Raw genomic sequence first — 22,433 nt, 5'->3', positions numbered from 1 at the left:
CCTGTTGCTTGTCATATTGATCTATTGTTGCGTTACACTGGGTTCTGACCTGCTAAAATTCTGGTATGGCTTTTTTCCTACCTTTCCTAAGTGCTTACCTCACACACCAAATAATAAAACCATACCTGCATATTCCAACATACAACGTGCCTCATTTGCACATCAGTTGGGACTCGGTGTTTCACATGCTCATGAATAAACAAGTAGCCTGTTTCAAGATTAGCAAATAAAATCTTTCAGCACTATTATAATATGTTTAATTTAATTAATTAATTAATATGAATTTTACTTAACAATACTTAATATTACTTAATGTTTAGAAGTTTGACAACCCTTGCATTGTATATGCTTGTTTGTTGGTGTAATATCAGCAGTCAAACAGAAAGACTGGTAACAATCAAAGAAATGGTCGCATGATCTGAAATCTGTTGCCTGGTATGACAGCCATTGGTAACTTTTGAGTCAGAAGTTCATCAGTGAGCTGAAACCCAAACCCAGGTAAGGAACAATTTGTTTACTTTAAGGCTTGTGTATTAGCGGGTCACGGAATAGAGGCATTATGTTGCACAGGAAGTGGTTTGCACCTTGTTGAAGACTAACCAGTACAAATAAGAATAGCTTGTGTTGGTAATACAAACCTATTTCCTGGGGGGGAGTGTCTTAAAGAGACTTAAAAATAGGTGTCTTGAAGTTTAACTGAGACACAACAATCATTACTTAGAGAACAAGATTAAAGTTATAATACTGTGTTTTGCTTCACGATGAAGACAGGGTTCTTGCACATTCCAGATGGGTCATTCTCCCCGCTTTTCCCCTTCTTCCTTAAAAAAACGAACAAACGAACAAACAAACAAACAAAAAGCTTGGGAGAATATCTGATGCCTCCAGTATTTGTAGTGTATGGGGTCTAGAAGCTTTTCTTGTTAAAGCAGTTTCTTCTGCTGAAGGGTCAATTCTTCAGAATCGTACAACTGAAGAATCAATTCTCCTTGAAAAATCAAGGTTGAGAAGCAGCACTGTCACATTCATTTCCAGAAAGTGCTGTCCACAAAAGACTGGGAGTTAGATTGTACTTATAAGCAGATAGAGATTGAAGACGATCACATAGTTTTTCAAGTAACCTTCCTTCATAATGGGGCAGCCCTTGGCTTTAGTATTTCTGGAAGAAAGAGATGTTGCTCCTGAAACGTCATGTAGAGGAGGGCATGAACATTTGCGTTATGCCCAGTCTCTACTGTAAGCTGACTCCTGTTGTTGGACACGGAGTAGTAATACAGAAGGGATTTCTGTGCTCAGAAACACTGATGAATCTTGAGTTCCTCTGTGTCAAACCGCATGCTCCATGGCAGGTTGTCAGTAATCTCTTCCCCTGCAAGGAAGATGGATAGGACTGATGTAGTCAGAAAACTTAGCAAAAAATAAGTAGCTTAAGTGATACACTCAAAATTCCTGAAACTGTTTATGAAGTAGTATAGGAAATGTGGGTGCCGTTGAGCACGCTGACTAACCCATCCTGTTGTCAAAACAAATGGAAGACGACTCCAAGGGCTTTAGAGCTGGGAGGGAAAACACTTGTTCTAGACAGCGACAACCGATCACCAAAGCTGATCCGTCTGCGAGCTCTTTTCTAGTTGCACAGGACCCGACAAGTGTATCAGGCGATCAGGACGCTGGAGCTGCTGGCGCGTCAGTTCTCAGAGCGCTCCATCCCTGCAGAACTGAAAAGTAACGACGCAGGTGATCCTTCCAACTGAAGCGAACGTACTTTCAAGGAAAGTCAGGAAAGGAACCCCCAGATCAGCAGCCCATGGATTTAAAGAACAAACACTACAGGCAAAAAGAAGTGACCTCCAAACCGAGGTCTTCCCATTATAAAATTTAATGAGATCATATTTTCAGGTTTTGCTAACTACAATTCAACTGTGGTCTCTTTGGAATCACATTATGCCATGCTTGCCTTCTGGGCTGCCTCGAAGCACCTGGTGGTATAATTCCCTATGAAAAATGGGGTATTAGACTAAAGCAATCAGGAATCTGAAAATCAGCCATGGTGCTTAAACTCCCACTAGCAACTGCTTAAAAGATTATCTCTCAAAACTAAAGCAAGTAAGATAATAAGCCCACACAATAGGGCTGACTCTTCCAAAACAAATACGTGCCTAGGGTAACATACTAATAACTCCAGCTGAATAATGTTGAAATACAGAACTGGGTGAAAACTGATTCATATAAGGCGGATTGGTTCTGTCCAAATAAACTAGCATTTCCTTTTCCCTGGCCTTTATCATTAGCTGGCTCAAGCCTTCAGCCTGTGCTGGAGGGAAGCCGTGGCTGACCTAACCAGAGGCACAGACTGCCTGAGGCAGGGGGGCACCGCTGATCGCCTGGTCCAGCCCCCTGCTCAGAGCAGGGTCAGCGAGAGCAGGGCTGCATCCCATTGGGTTTTGAGTATCTTGAAGGATGGGGACTCCACAACCTCTCTGAGCAAACCGCTCCTGTGTGTGACCACCCTCAGAGTAAAAAATATTTCTTCTTGCGTTTGAATGGAATTTCCTGTGTTTCTGTTTGTGGCCTTTCATCCTGTCACCCGGGCTCTGCAGGGAAGGGTCTGGCTCCTTTGCCTTTACTCCCTGGACTGGGTATTTACATCTGAGCTCTCTGCAAGCTGAGCAGTCCCAGATCTCTCAGCTTCTCCCCCATGACAGGTGCTCCAATCCTTCAACCACCCTTGTGGGCTGTTGCAGGACTCACTCTGGTATGTCCGTGTCTCTCATACTGGTGACCCCAGAGCTGGACCTGGCACCCAGGTGTGTCTCACCAGGGCTGATTAGAGGGGAAGGGTCACCCTCCTTGGCCTGCTGGTGATGCCCTGCTTGATGCAGCCCAGGGTGCTGTTGGCCTCTTCCTTGCAATCGCTGCTGCCCACCAGGACCCCCAGGACCTTTCCTGCAAAGCCACTTCCCAGCAGGTTGGCCTCCAGCAAGTCCTGGTGCCTGAGACCGCTCCTCCCAGGGGCAGGACTTCGCACTTCACCTTGTTGAACTTCACGAGGTTCCCCTCAGCCCGTTCCTCCAGCCTGCTGAGGTCCCTCTGGACAGCACAGGAAATTCATTCCAGCTCTGTTCTTTTGTCATTTCCCGGCTTTAAAGTGCTGCTACTCATTTGCCTGCCCCTATCTCCAGGAGTGATGAGGCCTGCTTCCCTAAATGCCAGTCAGTTCTAATAATTAAAAAAAAAAAAAACCCAACATATTGGGCTTGTATTACAGGTCTTAATGGGATGGAGTTCTAATAGCTACAGATCTGGGATTCTTTAGGTGGAAAGGTTACATCTTGGATGCTGATCTGGACATTGAGAAGCTTGTTTGTACAGAGATCCAGTAACAGACTAGACATTGCATTAGTTTTCATTGAACAAAAATTCTTTATACATATAAAAACTCTGGTACTAACAACATTAATAAGTTCTCATAATATTTCAGCTTGATGAGTCATGAAATTTGGGGATGCTCTTATGCAGCGCAGCTAAGAGCAAGGCTGCAATTTTGCCATGTGAAAGGAAGACTCTCGAGTCTCAGGAGCAGAGGGAGAAGTCCGGTACTGCATGAGTACATGTTACCTAAGGTTTCTGTGCTGCTCTGGTGTTTAAACGCCTTTTTCTCTCAAGGGGTGGGGGGTGTTTCTGAGTCACATGGCTGATTTCGATATAGGGGACTACAGACTTCGTAAAGACTATGGGTGGAGGCTATACCCTCGGCTTAATTATGCAGCCCTAGATGTGTGGGATACAACGGGGAGCTACACAGAGAGAGAACAAAGAGGAACGTGGCAGGCGCACTCCCTACATGCACCCTCCACATACACACACTCCCCCACACTTCTTTCTTAAAATAACAGAAATACCTTATGCTCCTGGATAGCGCCCCCAGCAACGTCTTCTATTCCATCAACATTTTCTTCCCCCAACTGATAACGGCTTTTGAATCTGTAGCAATTACCAGGCCACAGTATAAGAGCAAAAACCGCTTGGCCTGTTGGCCCCATCAAGCAATGTTGTTTGAGACCTTTGGACCAGACCTGTATTACGACCGTGTTCTTTTCACCATCCTACCCACGTTTTCCTGCTTCTTCCTGAATACGGAGGGACTTGAGGAAACGTCAATTCTAATCCAGCCCTTGAAACCGGATGAATCACCGAAAAGCAGACCGCAGTACTGCATGCGTTTGAGCCACGCTCCTGAGCGACTTAAATCACGTGTCTGTGATACCTGAAGAAGGCGCTCTCTTGTTAAACATGTGCCAATGTGCACTGATGCCTCACACAAAAAACATTAATGCAAATGTGTCTGAAAGATAATGGGCAAGAATAAAATGACAGCTTACATCAATTTATTTTCAGTATTTTAATAACAAGTTAACACATTTCTCAAGTAAGAATTTATAAATCTGGTAGTTTATAGAAAAAAAATAAACCAGTTTCACCAAAAGCTAACTTTCAACAGTTTGTCCCCTCCCCACCAACACGCAGTTTACAATATATTTCAGCTATGCTTGTAGAAAGTTAACAGTTGTGTGAAAACCCTAAAAAAATATTTGCAACGGCAATTGAAAAGAAAATAATGATTTTTTTTTTTTTACTCAGTGAAAAAGTAATAGGAACCATGTTTCCCAGTAAAACTTAACTCAGAAAAGCAGCAACACCCCCCCCCCCCCCTTACTATGCACTACCTTTCCCCCCGCCACACACGTCGTTGGCAAAGGCAACACGTCAGCATTCATCGCTCCCAGGCTCAGTATGTCAGTGGTTTTGGCAAGAAGTCATACTGGGAAGCCCAGGGCCTGAGGTGTGTGCTGCCCTGGCCCCGTGTGCGCCAGAGGCCGCTGCTGCTCGTGTTCCTTGGGGCAAGGTGGGATCAGCAATAGCTTTGAGTAAAGGTAAGGGGTACAGAGATTTTTCTTCTATGGGTTCATGTTCATTTTTCACTCTTTCTTTACCTCTCCAACATAAACTGGAAAGCCCAGAAATTTTACTTGTCACACCTCACATTTGAGTATCTATAGGAGACAGGGGATTTGAATGATGTATTTTCACCTGTGCCCAAAAATCCCCTCTGTTGGATTTATATATGCAACCATGGGACGAAAAATGTTCCTCCTCTAACTTCTTAATTAAAAGTCACATTTTCAAAGGTCATTGCACTTGATAATAAAAAGGCAATTGATATGCATTTGATATTAAATATATTGTAGAGACCTGAACTTCTGTGCAATCCATTGCTTCAGACACACATATCTTTAACAACTTTTTAAAAACTAAGCCTCTAATCATAATTTAACTAAGAAAACCAAACTTTGTTAAAGACTATTTCTTCAAAGACAAAAATCTTTAAGAACAAACGCACACATAAAACCGTTCCCTTTAACTCCTAGTGCATTTAAACACATCTCCAAAATTCTCTGTGTTGTTCCCACATTTAACCTCGCTATCATTCTCTGCGGATCTAATGACACTATACAAGAACACCTTCTCTCTGACCGAACCAATACGGCTGGCATTGGTCACGCTGTTGGTACAAATGGCAAAGCTGAAGGTAAGATTATTGCCTCACTCCTTTACCTGTGGAGGACAAAAAGTTTCAGAGCAGATGCAACCCAGCTGTCACGCATGTTGCCCATGAATGCCAGTGGCCCATTTCAGGTGCCAAGTGCTTACTCTTCCAAGTCAGGGTTTTGGGTTGTCCCAGCATATTTTGCGACAACTTGCTGTTAAAACTATGGACGTGGAAACCGAAAGGGAGATTTTGGTCCCTGAGATATATTAAATGAGATCAAGAATGAAAGCACTGGTATTTAACTTGGAGTGGACCCTCTTTAAGGAAAACTAAGTTAGCTTCAACTTTCAAAAGTTTCACAAATAGTCACTAAAATATCCTTAAGTGGGATGACAGAATGTATGCCAATATATTTATTCTTGACCAGTATAAGTATCGGTCAAGAAAAGTGCATTGTACAGAGCAGTTTTAAGGGATATCAGTTGCTGAGGACCGAGAAGCTGTCCTGTCAATAGCACGTCTTTCGGAACTAACACAAAAGCACAAGAACAGGAAACGAGGCCTTAACCAAAAAGCCTATTTACTCCTAACTCTTTAAAGGTACAGCTACAGGCCTCAGCCTCTTAAATATTTATAACGGGCAAACTGACTACATATGCCAAAAGCCAAAGCAAACCTTTCTAACTTTGTAATTGATCATTTCAACAGTACCCTCTGGACCATATCAGCAACCTCTTTGTTGCCAAACTGGTGGCGATGTGTGCTACTGAGAACACGTTTTGAGCTAGTGTTTAAAAGGTTTGTACCGTTGAAGGTGTTTCAGACCAGTGGCCACTACAATAAAACATCTTTGGCAATCGTAGACATATGAAAGGTAATTCACAGCAGCTGGAAGAATCGTAAGATGTTTACAAAGTTCTATAGTGCATCATTAACTTTCTGTAGCGTGTTGTATAAAGTGCCAAAACCCTGACAAGGATAGCTAAACATCTGATGCTACCTCAGAAGTTGCAGGGTTTTTTTATACCAACTTTCTCAGACAAAGCTAGGGCTTGTGAAATTTTAGAGGATGATGTGAGATAGTCCACGCAAAGGCCTCCAGTGCAGTTGGAGCTGATGGGGAAGGGAGCAGAGTAATGAAGGGCCGAAGCCTTTAGTTTCAGTGCACCACTGGGAGGTTACTCAGGGACTGGCAACAGGTGGCTTCAGTCACACAAGCAGTATAATCACATTGGTGGTGGAATCTCTTCAGACGACAAAACAAAACGAAACAAAAAAAAAAAAATCAGCTGCATCCAGAGAGTTCACTAAGTAGCCTCATTTACCAGTACCTTAAATAAGAAAGATCGTGCGTTAGTAACACAGCATTTACTCTAAAACATCAATAACACTCTATAAATCAGCTGAGCTACAAGAGGAATTCAGTATAACTGTCTTTGGTTTTCAAGTAATGCTGTTATAGATTAGATGTATCTTGTGACACCAGGTAAGCCATCACTTAAGTGTGCGGGATGTGCATACCGTAGGAGAGAAGAGACAACACTATTAAGACGGGTAAATTTTTAACAAGTAGAAGAATTGAAGGAAGGTACTCTAAGCTTATTTTTTTCTGAATATGAGCTCAGCTTTCAGAAATTTGGGAAATATTATTGCAATTAACTTGCGGAACTGTGCATTGATCCCTAGATGTAAATTAGTATGTAATTCGGCAGTAACTATCACAACACAAGAAACTAAAAAGGAAAAAGAGAATCTTAGGAAAAACCCCAAAGGGTATTTCAGCAGGGAGAATATAGTATTACTATCAGCACTGACACCTTATTCTGTGAGAACAGTCAAAGAACTTTATACCCCAGATGTCACATAAGATCCTGTATACGGCCAGTCCCCACGTATACCTCACTTGAGAGGTGCCAATTTAAGCATGCGAAGGCATTTCTTTCAATGTGAGTCTAATAAAATATAGTATCACTTTCAGTTAACTCCCACCCCGAAAAAAGTACAGCTACAGAATACATTGAAAACTCTCAGATGTCTACTCCCAGAACCAGTGCGAAAAACCTAACAGAACCTTAGCATAAGGACTCCAGTTGCTAAACACAACTTGCTTTAACAGCGAAATAAAACAAAATATTGGCCCTTTCTCCCCTAGGGGAGAAGAATAATAAAGATCATAAACCTGATTTTTATGAAAGTATGAAATGATATAATGAAATACAGTATTGTTCTTCATATTCAGTCATCAGGTGCTGCATGAAAAGGCAGCTAGTTTAGCAGTTCTTAAATGGGTTTTTGCCACGTTAGTGTTCTCTACTCTGCCACAGCAGATTCTTCCTTCGCATTTCAGTAGCTGCAAAATCATGTCCCTGCCCTCATGTTCAACAACAGCACTGTTGCCATGCAAGACTTACTGCTGCTTCAGCACGTGAAGGATGAATTCAATCCTCAGTAGATTCAGTCCTCAAACCTACTATACTCATGACTGCGTTGGAGTTCCAGTGTTTCATTAAAAGATAAAATGTAACAAATAATTAATGGAGTTCCTGTACTGAATTAGAGAAAGTCTGGTCAGCTAGTTCCGGCTTTTAAAAGCAAAAGGATATTTACCAGAGTAAATGTCTAAGGGGGAAGCAGCCCTGCTCCAATCAACAACACAAATTCTGTTTGTATGTTCTATCCTAACACAGTGCAGCAAAACTACAACCTGTACATATCATCTCTGATGCTATTTCTTATTAGACATCATCATTTTTAAAACAAATGAGAGCTGGAAATTTCTTGCAGCTTCTCCTGTCCCCAGGCTTACCATGTAAATAATATACCAATATATTGGTGTATAAAGTAACTATATTGGTGTATATAGCAACTCTATATAGTAGCAGTAACTGTATCAATAGTTACTCTTATCTGAAAACGAGGGCAAAAATGGGTTCTGAAGGCTGGAGTGAGTTGAGATGAATATGTGTTCCACTTGTGGGTCAGAAAGGCACCGACAAGCTTAGGGAAGGGACAAAAAAAAAACTTTATGAGTTCCAGCAGTGCAAGTTTAGATATTTATATATAGGTTACTGATTAGTTGTTTTTAAAAAGCAATAAACCCAGAATTTAAGTTGCATATATGCCCACTTAACATTGATCTTCATATAATTTTAGGTATCCTCCATGTGGTGGAGAACCTGACTTGCAATTAATATTCAAGTTGCTTAGTTCAGCTTGTTAAAAATTTACCCATTTATTCAAAGCCAATTTTACTTTATTCTTGATAATCGAGTTTGTCTCATTCACAGATACATTCCAGAGTCAGTAAATCAATGGCAATCCATTTTTCAGTTTGATTTTTGCCTAGCGTTTGTTTAGTTTGATTTTAGTTCTGCAAGCTCAGACGGTCTCTTCCATGCAAGGAAAATTACAACGGAGTAGTTAATTCAGGCTGATTGTGTAGAAACAAAATACAAGCACATCATCACAGGAGCCTGTGAGTCCTCAATTGTCTGTTTAATTAACACCCCCCCCCATCCTGCCAAAACCAAAACAAAGAAAGAAAACTAAAGGACCACCCCCAAAAAGCTTACTAAGCAGCAACAGCAGCTATACTGTAAAATATTTTCTTTGGAATGAACTTGTGCAACACAACAATAAAAATGATATCACCATATAAACTTCTTTTTCTTACCATAAGAGTATCTTAATGAAATGTCTTACTTCTGGCATAAGTAACTAACACCATCATCCATATTAAGAGCTTTCTTTTAAAATAAAACATATATTAATAAGTCGAAGATGCGTCTTCATTGAATATGCACACAGTCCCTTTCCCCAGTTTTGCAGATAGGCCTTTCAGGGTCTCTTCTCTTTACACAAAATGAATTCACTTATCCATCAAGAGCAAAGTACATAAAGAATATTCTACAGATTTAGGAGATGAAGATTTCTAACCACACAATAGTTCCAAGGGGAGCAGAAAAATGAAAGGGGTGCATGAAGCCTTTCAGGGACAGAAGAAAAGTCTTCCCTTTATTCAAACAAGATCCTCAAAATAATTTTAAACATTATGAGAAGAAATATAGGATAAAGAATGGAACCTTATTCTAACTGCAATGCACACTGTAATGCAGGCAATGCAAAACTCTGTTTGTTAGGCTACCCCAAACTATATCCCTTTTATAAACTGTGGGTACAGTCTGCACAGGTAGATGAAGGGAGGGGAGAGTTCAAGGTTTCATGTGCATCTAACAACTATGAATTTCATGGCACATGAGGATGAATTTGAGATGGCATTCACTTGGTTCCCTTGGGTACCATATGTCTAATTTGCACCCTCAAACACTCGTGTGCATGAACAACAAGAAGCATCAGTCATTTTTGCTAAAAATAAACAGATGAAGTACAAAAAACCCCAACACTTAAACTAGCGTAGATAGCTTTTAAAGTGATCTAGTTTAAATAATAACTAACCTGAGACATACTTTGCTCCGATTAACATTATCATGCTACTCATAATAAAAAAACCCAAAGGCAGACTACAGAAGATACTAGTGTCACCTGATGTCATCCAGGGGAGGGTGTTTCCAGTCAAGCAAATCAAAAGAGAAATATATATATATAAATTGCAATATATGTGTTAAAAATCACACGAACAGCAAAAAGTAACAAATGTTGTGACATTTGCAGAAAAGCTAAAAAAGATCATGCAAAACCCCCACAATAATGCAATACAGGCTCTCAATATAAGAGTTCAAACCTAAATTCCACTGTTAGCACTACCTAGGTCGAGTCCATTTCTAGTATTCTTCTATCTTAAATACTCCTAGCAGGCAGAAGACAAAGTTTCAAAGCAAGAACTAAGGAAAATAACACTTTACCCCCGCTCAGTGTTAAACGAGATAATCACTGAGGGTAAGTTTTGATAAACATATTCCTTTTCACCTGAGCTGAAGAACAAGCTTTAGTTTTATTTTCTGCAAGGCAGAATTTTCTATCCTTCAAAAGGAAATAAAGATACTTAAGAAAGATACACACCAAGCACTTGGGATTTTAGGATACATAACAAAGAGTTTAGCTGTAAGGCTAGTAAATCATAATGGACAATACTGAAGTGAATCCTGTTACTCGTGCTAAGTTACCTACTTCCCTTCCAAATAGCCTTGACAGAATAGTTCGTATAACCATGGTCTTAAATAAAATACTTAAACCAATATATAGGATGGTAAAAGGAAAATTTTAGCTTTAGCTTTCAAGAATGAAGTAAGAGACTTCATGCAGCTTGAGGGCTACAACTGTGGATTGTGGGGGGAGGTTTTTGAGGATTCTTCACGTAGTATTTTTCATTCTAATAGTTTTTCCAACAAAAGAGAAATGAAATGAAGGTAAAGCTCATAAATGATATGTTGTAGGACGATTTGGGACTAAAAACTTATCCTGAAATAGTGCTGAAATATAAATTCAAATTATAGATCATAGAAGACTGCAGGTTTTATTTAATTCAAACCTGACAGATGAAAAAGCCCTCTACTTCAAAAGAAAGATCTTGTTCAGTCCTCAAAAGTGTTTGTATATTGTCTGGGTATGAACAATAGGCCTATGCAATTCTTCACTGTATGATAACTTCTTGCTCTTAGCCCTTGTGCGTCAAACAGATTTTGATGTGGCTATCAATCCCTCCTTCCTATACAGCAAATAATAAAGGCAAGATATAGCAAGAAAAGTCACAGGATGAAACTTTTCTCTTTTGCAACATGAGGTTATAGTATAAGAAAGTTTACAGAAGCCCTGCACTGTCTTAGAATTGCACTGCATCTCTTCTTCTAGGTAAGATTATTTTCTTTTGTATAACAATGCTATTCTGCAAAACCTGCAGTTAGTCTTGATTTCACGTCCTCCATTTTTAGAGCCCTACAGGATACTGATTGTGTCCTCCTTTCAGGAGGAAGACCTATCTATTTTCTTGCTTTGTTTCCACAGTGGTTTTAAGTAATAATTTTTAAATCACTGGAATAATCCAGAGATGATATGGACAGAAAAGGTCACCAAACTCAAGGTTAACTACCTAGGCTAACTGGCTAATTAATAACACTTGACCTCCATTAATTTCTGGTTTACCATTTGGAGGAGCTTCAGATGTCTCCCAGCCCATAGACTTCATCACAGCTTTCTTCCATCTGGCATAGCGAAATTCACTTTCTGAAATTGAGAAATCAGCAAACAGAAAAGCCTCTCATTGCATATGAATACAAGTATTTAAGAAGCAAAGACTACAATATTAGCTTTTCACTCTTTTGCACAGTATACTTTGCACAGAACAGATATTACAAAATGTTGTTTTGAATACAAAACCCCAACCAAAACCCAAAACAACCCAAAATCCCACAGTTATGCACAGTAAGGAGGAATAAGCCTTAAAAACAATTTTCTGCAATAAGATTTACAAGCAGGACAAAATGAAGTAATTGTTATTCATGTCGAGGCCCTTCAGTGTTGAAAATACTGTCTTGAAGTAGGGATTATAGCAGTAATCGTAATGGAAATGGTAATTCTGTACCAAAAATTCAGAAATAATTGAAAAGACCAAAATGCATTTGTCTTGCAAATGGATTAATTATATCAAGCGTATGCTTTCCATCCCTAGAAGCACTTAAGAACTGATGAAAAAGATAGTTAGCTAAAAAGCAATGATTATTGTAAGCTTTTTAAAGCCAGGTGAAAAGTCTCCCAAAAACAGTCAGTCTGTCCTTTCTACATCTGTGAAAACTCACAAATGCACAGCAGCTTTAGGAGACATATTCCTCACTAAAAACCTTTCAAGGTTTCTTTGATTCTACTTGCTAGAAATCAAAAGCTACTAACTGCAATGCCCATTGCCAAACTTCTTTCAAAAGGAAAAAAAGAAAAAAAAACCCCAACACATTCCCCTGCGGAGTTATGTTGTTTGAACCATTTTTCAATCTTACTAGTCAATAAATGGACAAAGCAGCAAGTGCAACGCACTTTTCTCTAAACCAGTATTACAAATCTGATCTTCAACATTTGTGAGGATATTCATATATAGCTGGTTTTATATCAGTATGTTAGACTGCAATAAAGAAAAAGCCCGACCTACTGGACATAAAATATTAAGCTTGCAACTTCTTAGATAACATGAAAGGGTTTTACCCTCCGGGTTGATCTGTGGTTCAAATCGTTCACATGTCACTGCTGTCAAATCTCCAGGATTCAGGCTCCAAATTCCAACTCCTTCTGCAGCTCCTGCTGCCATAGCAGCTCCTAGAGCTGTTGTTTCAGGCATTGATGGCTTTACTGAAGTAAATCAAAGAGAAGGCCATGATGATTTTTAATGAAGGTCACCTTGATGACATCAGAATTGAAGATTTATATATATATATCTCTAGAACAATATGTATTTTCTACAACTGCTATATGCTTCCTTTATCAACTGCAAACCTCATTTTATTGCCGTTCACATGGTTATGAGGCTAACTTCACCTATGAGTCGTCCAAGTCTTTGAGATCTCAGATCACTACTTCCCTCAAGACTGAATCACACAATTGCCCATTTTCATACACATGCAGGGCTGCTGACCTCAACCATCAGTTTTCTTAGAGTACTCCTGTTAATAATACACTATTTTTTGTCTGATTTTATCAATCATATCCTTTCATCTACTAACTATGCATCTGCACTGAGAGCATGAGCCTTGTGTATTATGTATTATTGAGGGCAAGCTATAGTATCTCTAGAGTTAAAAACTTTCCACCCAAGTGTCTCACATTTATGCATAAGAAACAACAAGATATTTTTCTAACTTGTTTTCTAGAAGCTGCATATTAGGCAAGATTATTACATTTATAATAATAGTGGGCGTTGGACAAGATGATATCTAGAGGTCCCTTACAACCCCTACCATTCTGTGATTTATGCAGCAAATCATCAGTCTTCAGGATAGATGAAGATGTATAATATCCTGATGTTACTCAGAGACACACTCCATCCTTAAGAATGCTAATGTATAGCTTATACTACTTGGCAGCTTGGGTTCTGCTACAGGTGTTAAAACATGTCTTCAGAAAGATGCACCCTTTTCACTAGTGCTGAAATGCTCCAGGTTTCAAGTGAGGTCTTTGAAGAGCTTTAGTGTATTGAAATTAATCCTTCAAAAACTAAAAAACATTTTTATTATTCTAGGGGGCTTCTGTGAAAGAAGTGTTACATGACCATTTCTAAAATGGCTGCATTTCTGCTGGATCAGAATAACAGTATTGTAAATTTTCATTTTCCTCAGAGAGGAACAACTCCATTTGGGTTTGTATTTCATATTATGCATGCCAAGAAGACTGGTTGCAAGATTCCCACTGTTGTTGTAACCTCTATTCCCTTCTTCGTTGCTGCTGTGGGAGGAAACAGAATGGACAATGTGTTTTGTGGGTCTTCTTTTATTTTGTAAATTAAATCAAAGGCTTGTGCAGGCAAAGGGAACAGAAAAAAGGGTATTTGCTGAAATGCAAGAGCAAAACATAAGCAGTGGAGACACAAATTTCTGATTGATCTCTGAGGAAGATTCTCAGGGCCAACATGTTGCAGGAAAGCATTAATCTCACTGGTTTTAAAATTGCTGGATGTTTAGAAATTGATAAGACAACTTTAAAGTTCAATATCATCATAGTGCTGTAATATTTCAACTCAAGAAATAAGTCAGTGGTTCTCTGTGAAAGGGAATCTCAAAACTGGATGCAAGATCTAAAAACTTTTTTGGAAAAAAAAACCAACATTCTCAAGCAGTAGCAAAAGACCAGCAACAACAACAAAGCAAGCCGTCCAATTTGTCCTCAGCCATTACAAACCAATGTTGTTTTCAGCTTTAAAAAGAAAATAGGAGTTGTAATTTCATCTTACCTACTGGAATACAGAGGATGTCCGATTGCAGTTGCATGAGGACTTTGTTATTGGTCATTCCTCCGTCTACTTGTAATTGAGTTAGTGGTATCCCACAGTCTTTGTTCATGGCATCTAAAATCTTAAGTGAGAGTAACATATGTTATGATTTAATTGCAGAGAAAACCATGATACCCATTGTGGAATAATTACTGGGGGTGAAATTATTGAGGTTGAAATTATTGAGGCTAAAGTTATATCCACAGTTCATAAGTTAACTTCCAGCGCGAAATACAGTTGGCACACTGGAAATTGGTTCAGTGATTGTCCCTAAGCACTCTTAGATGTTGGCAACACTAGGGGAGCTTGATGTACTAGCTCTAAGAGAGATAATTGGAGGAGGCAGTGGAGCAAAGGCTCCATGGCCAAACTCATCCACAAATGACTGCAGGTCTGGCAACTAGAAGGAACCATGGAACCATGCCCTGGTCAGCACCACACACTTGCAAAGTCGTGCCCTGTGGATGAAATTCACTCATTATAATACCAAAACACACACCTCCACCCCAGAGTTACCTGCCTCCAAGGAACAAACACCCCTCATTAAGCGTGCGCTCTGAATTTCTCTTAGTCTATACCTTTAAAGCAAAGTGAGGTATTTCTACACCGATCAGTAACGAAGGTATGTACGACTACAGTCACTCAAGCTCCACCTAAACGTAAAGTAGTATAAAATGACCTCAAGAAAAAGGGATGTTAGGGAAGATATCATTGCAGACTACTGGGATCAGTCCACAGGCTGCACCCCTCTTCCCATCCGCCCCACCCCCCACAACAGGGATGCCTGTTGGGTAAGACTCGAACACTTGATCATATCGAGTGATTCCCCAGGAAATGTAGAGAACAGGCTTGTTATTTTGTGTTTCAGTGCTTTTATACTTGCATGTGCTTTGCGGACAGTGCATTCATCACCAGCAATCTGATAAGAACCTGTATTTCTGTTGCTTCAATAAACTGCACTATTAGTGCATCTGGCTGTGAAGAGTCACTGAGCACGACTAGACCAATAGTGATTGTACTGTTAGTGCATCCCATGACTGGACTGACAGTGCTAAATCGGGTACCACTCAGGATCTAAGCCCAGCTGCCCCCAGCCCCTCTGACATCTAAGGACCAGCTGGACCACAAGCGGGTTTTTATTTTCTGCCAAATTTCTCCACCTATTAACATAACACCCATGAGTGTAAAATACTGACAGTGAGAGTTACATGAGTATAAAAGACTGATAATTCAGCATTTGCTGAAGAGTATTAAGTAGATAATTCCCATCCCCTATATATCAAGAGGACAAAACAGAGGTAGTGACAATACAATTTTGTTTAATATACAGCAAATGCATTCTGTTTGTTACAGAAATCCTAGTGCAGGAGACTTTTCTCCTCTGATGCTCTGTATCTAGCCTATGTGTTGCTTACGTGGTCTGAGAAGAATAATTTTGAAGAAAAGCTGATGACAACTACAACATTTGTCAAAGCTAATAAAGGAAAAAGTAATACTAAATGAAGTCCTCGAGCTGATTACAGTTTGTCTAGATACCTTCTCTAATTTGACGCATTAAAGAATTGAAAAATTAAAATGTTTGAACTGGCAATCTGGAAGACACTTCAGTAGGAACTGCTGAACGTTGAACTGTTTCAAAAGAGCAGCCTCTTCCAATATTTTCAATTAATTGTTGAAAAGTGAGAACTTTACATTACATGAGATAGACTGCAAAAATAAATGGTTAGTGTAATTTTTTGTAAAGTTATGTTTCCTACTCTTGGGCACATGGAAAGCTGAAAATATATCAAAATGCTAAACTGTTTGCAAGGGATAATTAACTAAGAGTGGAATATTTAATTCACTGATACCTGTCAATATACTTTTTAGAGAGTTTCCAAAAAATGTAAGATTTGCCTCAAACCTTATCTACTGTAACACCATGGCATTAGCTTACAAGCACCTACTGAATGCAGAATAGTGGGTTTTCTAGGGTTTTGCAAAAGCAGTCAATTAAATGTCTCATTTACATTTTTTAAGGCTAGTGTGCCATTTTTGTTGACAGAGTTAGGCATTAACTAGTGCAGAATGATTTTTTCTTTTTAATTTTTCAATTTATTTGAATAAAAAAAGAGGTATGCTCTTCTCCGCTTTAAATGATAAAGAAACATAGACCACAAAAAACCCCAAAACTGCAATGCATTCTGTGCTGTTCTGTAGTTCAGGAAGTACACAGTTTTAGAATCCTTACTGGGAAAAGTCAACATGTTTTTTTTAAAAAAGAACAAAAAATTTGTAGGTTTGTAAGGTAGTAAAAACTACATGGAGTTGTCCAGTAGATTCTACCCGTTCCCAGAAAGTAAGTCAGCAAGGTCCCTTACCAGGAAATCTTCAAAGGAACTAAAAGAACTGCCACAGGATAAATAATGATTAAAAATTAGAAGGTAAGAGTAAAAGGCTGGTTTTCATGGTGGCAGCATCTGACCACAGGCCTGCATTGTTCAACACATTAGAAATAACCTGGAAAAGAAGATTCATAGCACAGCAGCAAAGGCTGCTGGCATTACTAAGCCGGTACTGCTGCCCACCACTTATTTCCTTCCTGTGTAGCATTTTACATTTGACTATACTGATTTCACCTGCCTTTTTTACCATTCAGAACTTCAGCTGTGCCTCATAATCTCATCTTTACATACACATACTGTTGGAGGCTCAGGCTTTGTTTACCACTGTTCAAGAGGGTGTTGGATCACAGCGTGCACTCAGTAGAGGTTATAAAAATGAAAAGAATGCTAGAAATCAGGAAAGGATGAAGGAACAAAACAAATCATGATCATTCCTCTGCTATCTCTATTGTGTGGCGGTTGGATGAAGAGCAGGGTACCCACTTATGTAAGCTTTGCCTAATGACAGCATTGTACAGCTCTGGGAACTGAAAAATGGCGTATTTTTCCAAAACGCCTTCTGGAAGAAAAAAAAAATGTAACAAGTGTCATCTGTCTGCGCAATGAAGGAGCTTTTTGGATAACAAAGAACAGAGACCTAGGAGGATAGGATGGCATGATAAAACAAGCAAAAACTCCAGTGAACAAGAAACTTGAGGGTTTTCCTGAAGGATGAAAAAGACTTTCATTTTAAGTGGAATTAAAACAAAAGAACTTTGTTTCTGACAAGACAGACCCAACAATGTATCTTTGAAAAATGTACATATATTTTATCTGTGTCACTAGCGCTTAATCTGTTAATTTAAGCATGTCCACATACCTAATCAGGCACTCCCGTCATTGTGATAAAACCATGTTAACTAAAGTACGAGGAAGTATTAGATCTGTGCCAACAGTTAACTTCTACCCTCACTCAGTCTGAGGGCTTTATTCCCCTCCCTCCTACTCCCAGCCACATGCCATGTCTCTTGTTCTGACATTTGCTATGCTCCTCTGCGAGGCAGCTGAGGTCATTAATTCAGCAGAAAAATAGCCCAGCAAAAAGAGGGATAATTTTCTGCTGGAAAGTTCATTGAGCTGTCACATGAAAGGGAATGGATGGGAAGAGAGACAAGGAAAGAGAGGAGCAGGCAACAAACTACCAGTTCAGTACCCTGCAACTTTACCCTGACTTCTAGTACCAGAATTAGAGATACATGCTACTTCCAAGCTCCTTCACAACTTTCTGAGGACTCAGAAGCAGTTAGCATAGCTTCAAAAGCAGATGCCTGGGTGAAATTTCTGGCTGTCTTTTTCCACCTGAGTACTTCTCACTCTATTCTACGCCACTACAGAAACAGCAAGCTGTTTTCCTCCTCTCACACAGTTTTAGCTGGGAGTTATTTTAAAACTCAATATGTTTAAATAACAGCAGTTTAAAAACATGTAATCAAATTAAGGTTTGACTGTTTCCCTTTGGGATCTAGGAACTGCATTACCCCCGTATTTGTATGGAACACAAGAAGTGTAAATTAATAGTAGCTGGTAATATAAAGATTCTAATGCTCAGAACACAGTGATATCAACTCCTTCAATTCGGTTGCAGGATTCATTTCTTCTGTAAGAATTTAGGTTTGCTGTTGCAGAATGCTAGCTAAGGCAACACAAGATGTAATGGGCTGGAAGTGAATCCAGATTTCCATTGGTACGTTTGCTGCTGTCTTGCTTTAACTCATTTTTGTTCTTGTGTGCCAAATGCCACATGAGCCATCTCCAGCACAGCAGACAACATAAAATGTAGTCTCCTATGTTGTAGAACTAATGCAACTTTTTAGTTATGGCACTGGCTTTGTAATTTTAATGTTCCTATGGTCTGTCTTTCAAAATATTCACAAAATACGTTCACCTTATTTTAAGTGCTGATAAAAAGCAGGATTGCCACCCCAAAATAATGTACCACCCAACCAGATCATTGTAGCTAAGTCCACAAGAACAGCTTTTCAATTTTAGCAACATGTAAAGAGAATAATAGCATCCACGTACAATATAAAGCATATGATTAAACTTCATTAATTTTTTTCAATCATCTCTTTTCCCAAAGAACTACAGTCCCTGTTATCATACTAATTTGCAATTAATTTAGGACCCAATTTGCCTTTACCTCTCGTGTTTGAAAGCAGACTGCTTCTAATGCCGCAAAGGCGATGTGGTTTTTATTTGTAAACTGAGTAAGGCCACAGATAATACTGTTGAAGAGAAAAAAAAAACACAGTTAGAACATACTTCTTTCCCAGACATACACTGTTACTTCAGACATAGGCCTTCTAATTCAAAGCTAAAACAGTTCCATTGTATGAGGACTGCTTTTCAATGTTAAAAAGATTTTTGTCTCTTTAATTGAAACTCTCTCATCTGTTTTCCTGACAAACATGCTTTCAGCGTCCAGTCAATACAATTGCCAGAAATTAAAATTTTATTGCCAATCTGCATGCAAACGGATGTATATACCCACAACCACAGAGCCCCCCCTTCCCCCCGCCCAAATTCTGGTCTTCCTTTAAGAAAAGGAAATATATGATCAAGGCTGTTTTTTCTTTAAAAAATAATCACCTACCATTAAACTCTTAATAAATTCTCTAGTGCTTTCCATTCTTAAGGAAAAGCCCAGTTGGGTCAGTCTGTACTCTAAATGCTTAAAATTGTTTTCAGATCTATTCTGATCATTAGTGGCATCTGCACCTTTGAAGAGATTTTTGGATATGGAAATTACGCTACACCTAACCATGATTAAGCTGAATTCTGTCAATGTATTCTGAAATGCAGAGCAAATAATCATCTTTTTATTCTATTTCAACATCTGAGAAATAGTAGCATACTACACAGAAATACTACACATTTGGTGCTGGATACATGCAAGTTCAAAGATATTAAAGGACCTTTTTAGTTGTTGTCATTCCAAAGATTAGCTTTTAACAGTTAAAAAGTTAAGTGCTCTGAACTGAAAAACTGCAAAAACCATCTAATTCAAAGATTTTTTTTTCTTTCTTATGTACAAAAAGCATCTAAATTCTAAAGATGCAACTACTCGAAACCTTGGGAACTAGATATCCTTTAAAATCTCTTTTTCACTTTAGGAAAGTTATTTTATATTTAAATTTGTTATGCTTTTGTGACTCCCATGGCAGGTTGTGATTCCAGCAACAGTAAGCAAGCTCACAATAACAGAAAAGATAAACAGAAGGTTATTGTTTGAACCAGTAATTCTAAATAGCACCAAGTTAATAGGACTAAGTTAAGTCTTAACAACCAGGAAAGGGACTGGAAGGAGAGGAGAAAAAGAGTGTTCAACAGACTGGAAAGAAAGCTGGACATAAGGGGAAGGAGAGGGAGGAAAAGTGGGGAGGAATTAAGTAGCCTGTATCATTTGACATAGTGAATGCAGCCGCCATGGGAATCTGAGCACTAAATTCTTCACCTTACTTTTGTTGCCTGACAGCTCACAGGTATGCAGATCTCCTCCTTCTCTTTAGTGAGATGAAAATCCTTCCAGAACCAGAAACATGTGAAGAAAAAAAGCTGGCCCTGCTCGAACTATCTTGTATTTGTCCTCTGAAATGCACAACCCAGCCCAAAGGTTTTCTCTGCTCCCCGCCTCCTTTTTTTTTTTTGAGAGGGGAGGGAGAAGAGGGTGAGTAGCTGAGATAGCTAATCCTTTTTCTCCCAGTAGCAGTTGCTGTTTCAAACATTAAATACAAAAGACAAACACAGTAGTTGCTTGAAGATACCACAGAGAATGATGTATCCAGGTGCATCAAAGGAACAAAAACAATTTCACATACCCGAAGGACTAGTGATAGTATTCGTAAAATCAGTAAATCCCCTGCAAATGCAGTATTTAGTCAGATCCTTACCCCCTTGCACTGGGTTCCCAGTATGGCGCATACAGTCCTGAAAACGCTGGCACAAAGTAGCAGCCATAAGAAGTCCCCACTTCCGCGGCCAGTTTTTCTAATGCACACACACAAATAGCCTTCACTTAGCTTTTTGCAACTGTACCAAGACTTAAATATGACAATTCAAGCCACATACAATTAGAAAATACAACTAACTCTGGCACTCTGCTCCTCAGTAACTAGTTTTCATTTGCAACAATATGAAGCCGGGAAGCCGGGGCATAGGGCATTGTGGGAAATGTAAAATGAAAAATAAAAACAGAAAACCAAAATTGTGTACTCAGTATTCTGACCTAGATTCTGTGAGGTTTTCAAAGGGTACCCTGTGAGTAAAGAATGCAACCTTCAAAACAGTCCAAAAGGTCACACTTCACTTGCATTTAAGTCAAGGCAAGCAAGTGAAACTGGATCACCACCAAAGGGAGTTAAGAACCAAATTACCATTAATTTCAAATGGATTTAGAGTTCTAAATTCCCAGCTTGCGTATATAATCACAAGGGCAGCTACAAGGAAATCAGAAGTTTCTTAACATCTGAGTACTAACGCTGGATACCTGAACTCCCCAACATTCAAGTATTTCTCATTTTTAAAATTATATTGGAACATCTAGAACTGCCAAGGAAGTAATGTTAATGTGCAGCTCCTTCCTATAACAAGACAGGAAAGTATTTTTTTTTCTGCTTTTGTAAATTTCTCCTGTATTCAAAACATCTTTTTTAAATGGTACTTTCATACAGGCTCCCCTTAAAAAAGGAGTGAAGGCAGAAGGAAGACGGAAGGACATGTTCAGGGAAACAGGAAGAGATTATGAAGTCTCACATCACTTTAACAACATTGACAGATTGAAGTTCCCAAAACTCAAACCTTCCAAAGGTCTAGTCAAACTTTTGAAGCCAACAGGTACTGTAGTGTTTCAACAGCTGGCTAATTCATGTGACAGTAGGTTATATCTGTATGATCTGCAAAGCTTTCTTACAGAAAAACAGACTGAAGTTTTAAGTTTTTGCTTAGTATTTGAATTTTAATTTTTCCCTCCTTTGAATATCGAATTATTAAAAATATGTAATTGCTTTTTAATCCTAAATCTCATTAAATCAGTCACTTTAAAACTGTTATATTTGCATGCTTCTGACATTTTCTCCTTTTTCTAAGTTTGATATATTCCTTGTTTCTATGTCACACATCAACTTGTTTCAGTTCAGCTCAAGCAGAAAACATCGGCTACCCAAATGCTTAAGGACTACTGTATTCTTAGCCAAAATGGATCACCATCCTCCACAATTCCTTTAAGAGGCAGCTTTGCAAACTGAGGTCCCTAACTCAATGGATATGAAGCCTTTTACATAAATTGTTGCATACTTAGGGCCTCAGGTTCTCATGTTTATGGCAGGAATGAATATGTAGGTTTAGGATCAAATATTCTCTAGGTTCTGTAATAAAGACTTAAATACTCTTGGCTCTGGAAAACTCAATATTATATGAAATTAGGAAACACACTGTGGGTATAGTATCTTCCCCAGTATCTGCTTGCTAGGGAAACTACTAAAAAGCACAGACTGCAATAGAACAAAGTGACAAAGGGTTTCAAAGACTGTATTGA

The 22,433-nt window shown here is 39.1% G+C and overlaps 1 protein-coding gene across 8 annotated transcripts in view; it reads right to left on the bottom strand.

The window, feature by feature from the left end:
- Nucleotides 1-4,371: 4,371 nt before the first annotated feature.
- The window catches only part of GK (glycerol kinase), a 38,173-nt gene continuing 20,111 nt past the window's right edge, over nucleotides 4,372-22,433 (bottom strand). Inside the window, exons 14-21 of one of the 8 annotated variants that reach the window (XM_075097510.1) lie at nucleotides 20,791-20,887; nucleotides 19,041-19,125; nucleotides 14,439-14,559; nucleotides 12,701-12,844; nucleotides 11,651-11,731; nucleotides 10,007-10,093; nucleotides 7,963-8,033; nucleotides 4,372-6,882 (exon numbers count right to left, since the gene is read on the bottom strand). In XM_075097510.1, the coding sequence (XP_074953611.1) occupies nucleotides 7,990-8,033; nucleotides 10,007-10,093; nucleotides 11,651-11,731; nucleotides 12,701-12,844; nucleotides 14,439-14,559; nucleotides 19,041-19,125; nucleotides 20,791-20,887 (659 nt within the window). In that variant the 3' untranslated portion in view covers nucleotides 4,372-6,882; nucleotides 7,963-7,989. The remainder of the gene's footprint in view (nucleotides 6,883-7,962; nucleotides 8,034-10,006; nucleotides 10,094-11,650; nucleotides 11,732-12,700; nucleotides 12,845-14,438; nucleotides 14,560-19,040; nucleotides 19,126-20,790; nucleotides 20,888-22,433) is intronic. The other 7 variants (XM_075097520.1, XM_075097539.1, XM_075097531.1 and 4 more) reach the window with 7 other exon arrangements.

Source organism: Phalacrocorax aristotelis, chromosome 1 (assembly GCF_949628215.1).
Source record: "Phalacrocorax aristotelis chromosome 1, bGulAri2.1, whole genome shotgun sequence".
In the NCBI taxonomy this organism is placed as follows: Eukaryota; Metazoa; Chordata; class Aves; order Suliformes; family Phalacrocoracidae; genus Phalacrocorax; species Phalacrocorax aristotelis.
The sequence above is the reverse complement of the archived record's forward strand: the minus strand, read 5'-3'. Positions and strand labels throughout refer to the sequence as shown.